The sequence below is a fragment of the Crocuta crocuta genome, unplaced genomic scaffold, assembly GCF_008692635.1.
Source record: "Crocuta crocuta isolate KB4526 unplaced genomic scaffold, BGI_CrCroc_1.0 scaffold99, whole genome shotgun sequence".
Lineage (NCBI taxonomy): Eukaryota > Metazoa > Chordata > Mammalia > Carnivora > Hyaenidae > Crocuta > Crocuta crocuta.
The window spans coordinates 2,770,482-2,783,040 of record NW_027551560.1 but is presented as its reverse complement, the minus strand read 5'-3'; the positions used below and the strand labels follow the sequence as shown (position 1 = coordinate 2,783,040).

Sequence of the window (12,559 nt, the reverse complement as noted above, 5' to 3'; positions counted from 1 at the left end):
GTGGTTTCCCTACTTGCTTGTGGGTGTTTAGCAGGGCTCCTTGTAATGGGAGAAGCCTCTGCATGCTTTCTTAGAGTAGAAAGTCCTGCTGTAAGAGGGCAGGCGAGTCTTCTCACCAAGGTTTCAAGAGGAGCATAAATCAAGTTCACATAGCAGACCTCTGCTTTACTCCCCAGACTACCCTGAAGCTCTCGGAAACCAAAACATATTGACCTCTTCCAGGAGAACATGCCTTAAAGGGGGAAGAGCACTAATCATACCCTGCTCAAGGAGCGGGAAGGCTCGGCAGGCTTCTAACAGGGGAGGCTGTTCACATTTCCTCTGCTTATTCTCTCCAAGTGCAGGTTATAGCAGGCACTTAGCCTTGCTGTCTGGCTCCAGAATACCACAGCACTCTACCTTCCTCCTGAGTTTTATAAATAGCTCCCCCAAGAGGAAATATTGTAGTGCTCTGTGGGCTTTGCAGCCAGGGTCTGCGGGTTTGAATCTCAGTTCTGTCACTCACTAGCATCATGACTCAGTGTTTTTAACTGTAAAATGGGAGTCATGGTAATCACAGTTTAGTAAGTGCATACAATTAAACCACTTACAATGCTTAGAAGGCTCAATAATATTAGCTGTTATTGCTTGGGAAAGCCTCATCTATCTTTCTTGTGTTGGAAGGGAATTCTGGAGAGATTCCAGTAAGCAAAACTGTCATCTCTTTGCCAGCAAGAACTATGTTTTACCCCTCATTTCCCGGCCACCCTAGCTGAGGACTTGGCCATGTCAGTACTCAATGTATGACTTTGGGATGAATAAAAAGAGCTAGAAAAATTGTAGACATCTATCTTTACGGGGCAGTGCCAATGATGCTTGGGGACATGTTCATGGCACTTAAGGGGCTAGGCTCCCTTCCAGAAAGGGAGGACAGATTATAGTTCAGAGCACATTATTATGCCTGAGAACCTGATTCTTGGCATTTAAAACCTTTTGAACCCAGAGTTCAGCAGATTCTGAAATCAAGCAGAAGAAATTTCTAATAGCTCCATGCTTGTGCAAGATGCAGAGGGAGAATCAGGTGCCTGTTCCTTCTGGAAGCAGGAAGGAGAGCTAAGGAGAGGCTGGCAGAGCCAAAGGCAAAAGGATCACACACACACACACACACACACACACACACGCACACACACACCTGGTTACATACACAGGCACCCATGTACGTGCACACACAGTGTGAGTTCACAGCCGTATTTCAGTGCATATAGGTAAATGTCTGACTGTATTCTGCTACAGTTTTTGGAAAGTACCATCTTTAAATAGATAAGTAGCCTAGAGCATGGGAACAAGGGAAAAATACTTCTAGGAGCAGCTAATTTTCCTCCACATTAGATCTGAAAGACAAAAGCTACCATCATCATCTCCTATCACCTACAAGAAAAACCTTGCAGGCACTGAGCAGTGCATCAGGATGATGGCCTCTGAGCACTGAGAGTCGGCTACACATCCCTAATCTCACTGACTTTCTGTTCCTCACACATCATAAGCAAGGCAGAGAATGGGGACCCATCCCAGCAAGAGACCTAAAATGCACATGTATTCATGAGGCTAGAGATGGCAAAAGTGATCCAGAAGGTACAAACCACATGATGGCATTTCTAAGCACAGCAGTACACTGTCCCCTCCACTATTCTCACCGTGATGGACTTATTATGTAAACAGCACGGTTTCTGAATTTTCCAGGGGCTCCATCAAGTGACTACCTGGTGCCCATTTCTGTGGAAAGCCCTTTCCAATGCCTGCAGATGCTAGAGAAGGAGAGAGAGGTCTAGGTCACTGTAACACAAGAGATATAACATCTGCATTGCAGATCCTTCAACCATATGGCAGAGAGGAAGGACAGTGGGGACAACATCTACTGATTATCTACCATCACAATAGTCTCCATGCTAGTCTTGATGTGGACATTATTATACCCTTTTCACTGAGGCCAACATCTTCCTCATTTGTCCTAAATTCTACTACCCACTGAGATCATGGGCAGCACACTTGCTGATCTTTCAAAGCTGAGGGGCAGCTACATTGGAAAGAAAACAGCATGTTAGAGCCAGAGATGATGCAGGGGAATCTAACTCAGGTCCAGGTGGGCTGGAGACCCACCTAAGTAACACAGCTGCTGATGCAGACTAGGAAGGAGAACCCAATCTCCCCAGCCCACACTACTGGGAATCTTACTCTTTCCATTCATGCTCTTAAATGGGTGGGTTGCATTTGCTCCCCTGCTCAATGCAAATCAAAGCATCAGTTGGGTTCCTTCACCAAAGAGTATGTGGATCAGCTCATTTCTTCTGTCCCTTGGTCAATGCAGGATGAAAACACTGACCAGGAGCCCTAGCAGGGTGACCACCTACTTCCTCTCTCTCACCCAACATAGCCCTCCCAGTGACTCCCCTTACAGAGGCAGCTGGTTTACCAGGAGATATCATCACCAGTGGAATTCAAGCTTCTGCTTGTTGAAAACTTCCTATTTGTTTCTACATTAGGAGTTTTCTGTACTTATCCTAACTCAGTCTTCATATCTGCCCCACAAGCTCCATGTCACTACCTGAACAGCTGAGACACTTGCCCAAGGTCCCATGGCTAATAAATGCCAGAGCTGAGGCTTCAGATTTCTCACAATTTCAGAATATCTTCATCTTTTCCCCCGGATTATGGACACTCAACACTGTCTCTCACTTATTCTGTCTTGTGACCCCTCCCTGTCATAAGGTGGGGGACTTCCTAGGAAGCCACTGGTAAACTAAAATCCAATTAGGTTAATGCTAGAAATCCAAGTGACACAGACCCTATTTTATAACCCTGGGGCTCCCTTTTATAGTCAACATTTCCCCTTCCTTGTCTTGCCTTCTTCTAATGACCCTGTTTGCCACAAAATACCTCAAGTGAAGGCTGTCCATCTTTGGTGGGCCTCAGGGACTCAGCAAGAGCTACAGCCTGTGTTTCCAGTGGCCCCATCCAATGTGTTTTGACCGTCTTCCTTCCAGAGCTTTTGCTCTCTGGATTCTGTTCTTTTCACTACATCCTCTGACCTACTGACCTTCTGGTTCTTCATTTTGTTGTCAGGATAAAAATCCAAATGCTCAGCCTTCCAGCCTTGACTCCTCCTCACTGCTTTTCCATCTCTCCACTCCTGGATGACCAAACCTCTCACAGCGACACCTTAGTCCCTTATCACGCTGTTTCTTTAGCCCTGAAGGACATTCCTCTCTTATCCTCCTGACAAACTCCTACAGGTACTCTAGGGCCCACCTCAAATGCCCATGTCACCTGCCACTTCATTAACAAAAGCTCAATGAACAAGGGTGGAACTGAGTGGAATCACTAACATCACATGCTGTAGAGTTAGTTCATTAAGACAAAAACATTACTGTGGCCTCAGTTTCTTTCTCTGTGGCACTTGTCAGTGTTGACACCAGGATAGACCACTCTACAGAAAGTTTCAAGTGACCCTTGGCCCTTCCAGGCAACTCCATGTCCTCACCTTCAGGGTGTCTGAACCATGAAGGCTTGTTCCCTCCTCGAGCCACCTCCCATCCCATCCCCCAAACCTAACCTGAGGAACTTGTTGAGATCCCCGTGCTTCATGTACTCAAAGACCATGATGAGTGGATCACCCTCCACGCAGACACCGTAGAACTTGACGATATGCTCGTGCTGGAGGTTGGTCAGCAGCTCCGCCTCACGGTGGAAGTCCTTGCGTGCATTGTCACTGGCGTCCTTCAGCGTCTGAGGATAAGGGGCAGACAGGGGAGAAAATCAACACACTTTAAACTAAGGACATCAAAGGGAAGGTTGTGTTGAGAAGGAATTACTTCAGTGAGCCCTGAGGTTCTCAGATGGGAAAGAAATTCATCTCATTTACTATACAAAAGATTTGAAAATGGCCTAATTCCCGAGGAAACACGGTTTGTATTAATAACTGAGGAAAAGTCCCTTATGGGTACTGAGAGCTTTACAGTTTATGAAGCACTCATACAGATGTGTTCTCATTAAGTAACAGACGTGAGCTTTGTATAGTCTTCAACCATTTTTCTCCTATTATTACCCAGTTATTACCACAAACTTCTCTTTCATGTTGGTACCTGTTGCGTTTTCAAGGATGCTATGTCCCGCTCACTTCTGCTCACCTGACTTTAACAAAACTTCATATTATGGAAATATTCAGTAGACAGTAGAGCATACTGAACCCTCATGCACCCACCTTCCAGCTTTGATAGGGATCACCGGGCCAGTGTTATCATGTAACCCTTTAGAAAGCCTTCTCTGCCCATGCCCATGCATGCTGCCTGCCCAGGAAAAGCCCCTGCATGGGGAGGTCCAAGCAGGCTGGTCATGTTGCCAAGATGAAGACGCCCAGGATCATGGCAACCAGGTTCCGGTGCCTTTAGTTCTCTTCTCAGACCACTCTGCCACCACAGTGTCATAGCAAGGCAAAGCTGGCATGTGTTGATGCCACACAGCTGCGTCCAACTCTTGTCCTGTGCCGGTGTCTGAGTCAGAGCTGTGGTGGCATCAGGACGACACTGACCTATATCCTGGCCTTAGGTATTTATGGGCAAGTAGGGATATAAGTCACAATTATAATTAACTATAATCAAGTTTAAAACGTACATCCTAAGTGAGCTCCCCTGCATCTCTGTCCAGTTTGATCACTTGACATGCTTCTCTTGAAACCGATGCTGCCACCTTAAGAAATATCTGTAGCTGCCCAAATGACTTCAGGCTGTGACTTCCTGTCTCTACGTGTGTCCATCCCTCCACCTGGAGTCCTAACTTGGCATGGGCACTGGTGTCTGAGGTTGGATAATACCCACACAAAGGTGTCCATGTCCCAACCCCCAGAATCCATGAATATATTACTTTACATGGCAAGAGCAGCTTAGCAAATGTGATTAAATCAAATATCTTTTTGTTTTTTAATGTTTATTTATTTATTTTGAGAGGGGAAAAGGTGCAGAGAGAGTAGAATCCCAAGCAGGCTCTGTGCTGTCAATGCAGAGCCTGATGCAAGGCTCAATCTCATGACCAACCAGCCAAGAGTTGGATGCTTAACCAACTGAGCCGCCCAGGGCCCCTAAGTTAAGGATCTTGATGTAAAGGGATTATTCAAGTAGGCTCAATGTCATTCCAAACAAGGGTTCTTGGGTGAGAAGGGTGGGAGGGTCAGGAGAGAGAAGATGTAAGGGTAGAAGCAGAGGTCAGACAGGACAGAAGGTACTACACTGCTGGCTTTGAGGGTAGAAGAATGGGCCACAGATGAAGGAATGCAAGTGGTCTCTAAAACTTGGAAAAGGCCGGGAGATATTTTCTACCCTGGAGCCTCTAGAAAGAGCCAGTGCTGCTGACATCTTCCCTTTAGCTTTTGCAAAACTGATTTTTGGACATCTGACCATCAGAACAATGAGAGAAATCATTTGTGTTGTTTTAGCCACTCCCTTTATAGTAATTTGTGACAGCAGCCACAATTAAGGGACAGGGAGAAAGGATGGCCAGAGGACTCCTCCTGGTAGAGGGGGCATGTGAGTATGTAAATCCCTTTTCCAGAGACTTCCATCAGTCTTTCTCAGTGTCAGAGGGCAAATGTGCACACGCATAGTCACTCAGGAACATCATGAAAGCACTGTCACCTGTCAGATGCATACAGAGTGCAAGCCTATACACTGTGTCAGGATCGAAGAGCACTGCCAAGCCCCTGGTGGTCATGTTGCATGGTACAGCTCATTGCTGCCTTGACTCTGCTCTCCTGGGTGGGAGACACACTTGAACTGAGCACTTTCTAGACCTCGGAATGTGCCACAAGTCAAGCTCCTGAGGAAAAGACTCTGGGATAGAAGTTAGCAGCCAAGACATTGAGTGGGGCATGTTCTTGGGATTAGCCCCTGCTGGGAGGCACAGGGCCCCAGGGGAGTGGAGCTATGATGCAGTCTCCACAGGCCTCCACATGACCTATGGGATAACCCTTCAGAGATGCCCTGAGTTCAGCCAAAGGGGCTGGGTCTTTGTAGCTTCATATCAGTTGGCCATTAGATGGAAGCCACTGGGAAGGGAGTATGATCTTGAGTGGACTTCCTGAGACCCCACCAGCTGCTGGTAGTTAAGAACTATCTGTTCAGACCTTCATAGCAAACAAAGGAGCAAATCCTTCATTCCCAAAGAGGGTCAGGAGGTTCATCATCAAGTCTGCCACACAGTGACATTGCAATATGTAATTTACCATGCCCAGGGCTGCTCTCCACCAGGAAGGCACCAGTGAATATGCAGGGCCTGCTTCAATCAGTGACAAGGGAACATTAAGATGACAGAGGCAGCAGCAAGATCGCAAGGTTTTTTCTGCTACAATCTGTATAGGATCTAGTGTTTTCCTGAACTGCCATTAGCAGGATTTGAAGCTTTCCTCCCACTGATGACCTGACCCAAGGAGACAGAAATTATACCTACGGTTTTGGTTAGGCTAGAGGCATTTATCTCTTTTGCCAAAGTCTGGAGGTACTCACTGAAAAAAGGGTCTGGTGGTGGGGATCCCTCATTCTCACGTTAGTGTGTGGTTTCCCAAGAAGCATCCCTTAAGAGCACCTGCTTTGAAAAGTGAGTTGATTTGTGCCAGCAAGTACTCATAGAGGCCATAAAACTTTGGTAGGGCTGTTGCCACGGAAACTGCACATTTTTTCATTTAATAACAAAATGAACAGTTGCTGAGAGCCTGCACTTTGGGCCTCTGCTTCCTTCGAAGCTCCAGAAACTGGGCTTGTCCCCATCCAAACTAAGCTCCTATCCCTGTTGTGCTGGGAGGTATAAAGTGCTTATCTTCATCAATTGTTTAGGTTTGTTTTATCTGTGGGACTGCTTTTTAGCTGTTTTTTAATCCAACCAGTGTTTTGTTCTGCTGAACTTCTAGGTAGAAAAACGTCACAGTTAGGGCAAGAAGATGAACATGGAGGACATGGACATTGTCATTGCCTGGGAGCAAAATACACACATGGGAATGCCTCTTGCACTCAGATTTGCATTATGGTTTTGGGTACGTGTTTGTCTCCATGACTTCCATTGACAACAGAATCCAACGTTGGGCAAATAAAAGAACCCTGGGCCCATGAGGTCTGAGCAAGCTAGAGGTGAGAGAGCACTGGTAAAGACTGAAAAGTGGCCATTCATCTGGAAAGATGGTGAGTGGGCCTGGATACATGCAGAGAAAGAAGGCAGGAGAATGTAAGGATGAGGAGGAGACTTCCCAATGCCCTCTCTCCTGGAGGGCTGGCCCCAAGCATTTGTGCTCTCTTTCCAGTCAAAAGACAGATCATCAACACACCCCTGGGTGGCTCAGTAGGTTGAGCGCCCAACTCTTGATTTTGGCTCAGGTCATGATCTCATGGTTTGTGGTGTCAGGCTTCATGACTGGCTTTGCACTGGCAGCGTGAAGCCTGCATGGGATTCTCTCTATCTCTCTCTGCTCCTCCCCTCTTTCTGTCTTTCAAAATAAAGAAACATTAAAAATAAAACCCACAAAAGACAGATCCTCACAATAGTGAGACTCAAAAAGAATGCAATCTAGCTTAGAATAAAAAAAATCTGGGTTCAAATTCTGACTCTACTCTGGATCTCTCTCTGGTATTCTCTGTGGAGTGAGGGTAACAATATCATCTATTTCTCAGGGTCACTGGGAGGACTGAGTGAGATAGTGTAAGATAAGAGGCCTCTCAGGGTCCCTGGTAGAGAGCGATATTTGGAAACAAAACCACACTAGGCCTGTATTTGATTTGCTTGTATGAGGATGCAGGAAGGCCAAAGATGCATGGATAAGGTATAGAGATGACCCAATATGAGAAGAGCAGTGCCCCCGGGGCTGCCACCATTTCCCTCCAAAAGCCCTTTGAAGCCTGTGATGTCTTCTCAGAGATCAAGTCTCCTTACTCAGAAGCTGCCCTGTGTCACTAAGATTTCTAGGACCTTAGCCTGTCTTTAAAGGTGAACTAGTGAAGACTATTGACCCCTTTAGGCTGTTATCACAAGGCATGAACAAATTCTCCATGTAATCTCTCTTCTCAAGTTTTAGCTATGTAGTATTAATTCAGGATTGCTAGATTGTGTGTGTGTGTGTGTGTGTGTGTGTGTGAGAGAGAGAGAGAGAGAGAGAGAGAGACAGGGAGAGAGTCAGGTAGTGGGATAGGGGATGGCAGATGGGAGACAAGAGAGAATTTTTGTATGGGGGATACCAAACTAAAAGAGCTAATGAGTATCTCATTTCCATTTCCCCAAGGCAATACACTGTGGGAAGACACTGTGCTCTTAGTGTAATGTCAGAAGCTGTACTTCAGTAAAATTTTTGTATTTAAGAAAGATTTCAGTATTCGTGGGGTGAGTACATCCCACAAACCTAGCTTCATCCTATATGCCCATCCATTTTTGCATGTCAGGTCCCTTTTCTAAATTATGATTCAATCCTATTTTAAGAGATTCAGAAAATATGGCAGTAACAAGTTGGGCAAAATCATCTTCTGAATTTGGCACTTGGAGGGCAGAATTTTTCTAAGGGTGGAATCATAGCCAGACAGCAATCAGAAGCTGGAAAAATCCTGCTATCAACCCTATTTATAAAAATCATCTCTGTTTTAGTACTATGGCTGATTGTCATTTTACTCAATTAAGGGAGGCTTGGCTGGTTCCCCGAGTCCTTGGCAATGGACATGAGGTGGCAGCTTCCCTCACTAACAAATCCCTCCACTTAAGTTTCATCTTGACAGGCATATTTGCCCCATCATTGAGCATTGCTATTTTCTTACTCCTGGTGTCTGCGTTGTAGCTTCATTTCTTCTTATTCCTGGTGAATTTCCTGACACTTCAAAGCTCCCACCCTCTCTGAAGACAGTCTCAAGGGAGAGTTCTCATCCAGCACTACAGCGAGTCACTGCCTTCAACACACTGATTCAGAGTTGGAAGAACTGAGCAGCATGCAATAAACTTCAGCACAGAAGTGAGAAACTAGTGAAGGCAAAATGGAAGTAAGGGGGAAAAAAACGAAAGGAAAATTGGCATTCATTTCAAATGCTTCCACGAAATATTAAGGCTAACTCACAGGAAGCTTGGAGGAGAGGCGAGAAAGTTTATTTGGAATCATTGATGTGACTGGATGTGGTAAGATATGAAAAATGATCATTGCATTTCAAAGGACAGGTGGCTTAGGAGACACAAACTGGTGCCCTTGTTTTAAACTCTGATCTCATATTCTTCTCCTATAATTTTTAACATCATAGAGACAAAGTTAAGGTGAAGTATAAAAAAAGAGATTATTATAGTAAGATTTCATTAGGCCCAATGCCTATCACCATGCTTAAAATATGGCAGGCAGGGAGTAAACTCCCATATGAAACAACAAAGATGCATGAGAATGTCTGTCAACATGTCTCAGTTCCTCTGGGTTAGGATAATTGATTGGGTCAAGATCTGTTGATAATGGAGATTGTTGACTCTTCTGATACCCCTTAGACCTGTACTATTCAATATGGTAGCCAACAACCACATTTGGCCGGTGGTCTTTTGAACTTTGGTTAATCCAAATTGAAATGTGCTGAAAGCACAAAATACACACCAGATTTTGAAAACTTGCAATGAATAAAATATCTAATTAATATTTTTATATTAACAGTATGTTAAAATGATATTTTAGATATGTTGAGTTAAAATATATGAATACAGTTAGATTCATCTGTTTCTTTTTACTTCTTGATGTGCATACAAGGAAATTTAAAAATGCAAATGTGACTTGCATTTGGGGTCACATTATACTTCTGTTAGACAGCACTGCTCCATAAAAGCATCTCGATAGACTATCATCGCGTCAACCTGCCTCTTGCAACTGTTGGAAAACAACAGTAAACTGGGTAATAGAATAAGGTTCTTACAGGCAACAATGCCAAGTATTTTTAGAGTAAGGTGTAGTCATGATACTACATGATTCTTCTAACTTACAGGGTCTTCTTTACAGAAAGGTAGAGGAAGTTTTTATCAAATTCTTACAAAAGTGGACTTTGGAAGACCAATTTTAATAAATTCAGAGATAAGAAGAGCTTGATAGAAATAAGATCTTAAAAATTGAGAAGAGTGCAGGGCACCTGGGTGACTTGGTTGGTTAAGTATTCAACTCTTGATTTTGGCTCAGGTCACGATCTCACAGTTTGTGAGATAAAACACCATGTTGAGCTCTGTCCTGATAGTGTGTGGAGCCTGCTTGGAATTCTCTCTCTCTCTCTCTGCACCTTTTCTGCTCATTCTCTCTCTCTCTCTCTGCACCTTTTCTGCTCATTCTCTCTCTCTCTCTCAATAAACAAACAAACTAACTTACTAAAAGAAAAACTAAGCAGAGTGCAATAAGTGGCTCGCCTACATTAGGACAAATGTAAAGACTAATTAAATGATTATATGAAAATGAAATTGATCACACTCAGTGCTCACTATGCACTAGAAACCAACACTCTGTGTATATCAACTCAATCATATGGAACTGGCCTTTGCAATGACTTTAATTATGTACCAAGTGACAGCTTCAAATACAAGATTCATAGCCAGGGTGTTGATTGCTGCTATCTTTATTTTCACAGCCATGCTGACTCTTATGGTTCAAAATCTAACAAGTCGACCATCCAATGGGAAACACAAGGCCAAGTCCTAATTCACACACTTTAAAATGCTTACAATAAGTTAGGTACTGAAATTAATGGCTTATGCATGCATATCACATCAAGTTGCATATTACAAATGCTAAGTCTTTGGAAGACATCAAACTATTCATAGCAACAGTCATATCAGAGAAATATTGATGCAAAGGAATTAATCAAAAGTTGTCCTCCAGTAGGGGCAGCCACAATATATTTATAAGCTTTAAATACAATTAAAAATTGGAGCCAATTTCACTAAATTAGGTGATGGATCACGGTAGATCGTGATTCCATTGACAGTTGGGTTATCATGTTAAAATTAATTAAAAAGTGGGGCAACTACTGCAAGACACAGATTCCAGAGATACAGAAGTGTGAAATGAAGCCTACAGCTATGTTGAATACTGAATGAATCCTCATTCCAGTGAAATGCACTGTTTTGGGCTTAGCATGTCTGAGGAGATGGGGATAAATTGTAGATAAGTCAGAAATTAGGGTTAACAAGACAACTTAACAAGACAAAAAACAGATCTCCTCTCAAAGGTTAAAAGTTGAAGTTACTGGAAAGAGGACATTGATGGAGCAACTTAATCAGTGGGGCGCTGACTCAAGTATAGGAGGGATGGATCCTCACTAGGCAAATGTTGCTCTCCATCCTATACTGTATGGGAGTGCACACATCACACACACACATCACACATACACACGTGCCCACACACACACACATGTGCCAGGAAAGAATGGCCTTACACTCAAGTACAATAGAAATCTATTAAACAATGTTTGGGCTATAAAGATGATGAAGCCTTTTAATAAGCCTACCATTAATAGTTCTACAATTTCTATTCCTAGAGACTTGTAAAGATGGATAGCACTTTCTGCAATGCTATGTCCTGTTAAGGCATACAAACTCTTTTTATAGGGAAGCACTGACAGGTGTTCTCTTAAATATACTAATCTTGTCATCTTCCATTTCCATGTTGTGAGAACAAGGATTCCGTGTGCCAGTATAAATGGAGCAGTGGGGAGGAAGTACAGGAAGAGGGAGGAATGGGAGGGAAACCTCATGATTTATCAAGATGTGAGGACTGGTATGGTGACTCTCACAACAAAAACAAAAACTAAACTAAACTAAACTAAAATGAAAGAAAGGAAGGAAGGAAGAAAGAAATAAGGGAGGGAGGGAGGGAAGGAAGGAGAAGGAAAGAATGAAAGAAAGAAAGGAAGGAAGGAAGGAAGGAAGGAAGGAAGGAAGGAAAGAAGAAAAGAAGAACAAAAGAAAGAAAGAAAATAGCCACCTGTCTTAGAGATAAATGTGCCTGGGCAGAGCACTTGAATTGATGAACTTTTGATATCCTTTCTCATCTATGAATTGTTTCACTCTTGTAGAATGAGAGGGAATGAGCTTTCCTTTTTGAGCCCTTATTCTGTCTTACACATATTCTGACATAATTGGCTCCAGTTGCTTCTTCCCCACAGATGGCCTCATCTGTGCCATGTGACCACTCTGGATGGTTGGGCCACAGATAGGTGGCCTGGCATGAAGACAGAATGGAGCAACTGAACACACAGTATTTTCCTTCTTGAGCAGTCTGCATTGGGAGGGGGGTGGGGAGGGGGGAGGACAGAAACTGCATGGGCAGCAGTTGGCCTAGAAGCAGAAGTCAAATGTTAGGAAGCAGTAGAGGCAAGAAATAGCTATATTCCATCAGAAAAGAAGCCTAGAGGACAGTCCCTGACATCTTCTGCTGAAAGGATAAAGAAGGCATGGTCACAAGGGCCACCTCAGATCCAGAGTGAGCTTTTAGATCCCAACTGTTCTAGCAGTGAGGCCTAGCTGTCCTGTAGTTCCTTTATGAGCTGGTCGTTTTCCT

The 12,559-nt window shown here is 43.9% G+C and overlaps 1 protein-coding gene across 3 annotated transcripts in view; it reads right to left on the bottom strand.

Annotated features, from left to right (window-relative positions):
* The window catches only part of NTRK2 (neurotrophic receptor tyrosine kinase 2), a 337,144-nt gene that overhangs the window by 66,075 nt on the left and 258,510 nt on the right, over positions 1–12,559 (bottom strand). For all 3 annotated transcript variants that reach the window (XM_077749483.1, XM_077749485.1, XM_077749484.1), the window contains one exon: positions 3,590–3,762. In XM_077749483.1, coding sequence (XP_077605609.1) covers positions 3,590–3,762 — 173 coding nt within the window. The remainder of the gene's footprint in view (positions 1–3,589; positions 3,763–12,559) is intronic.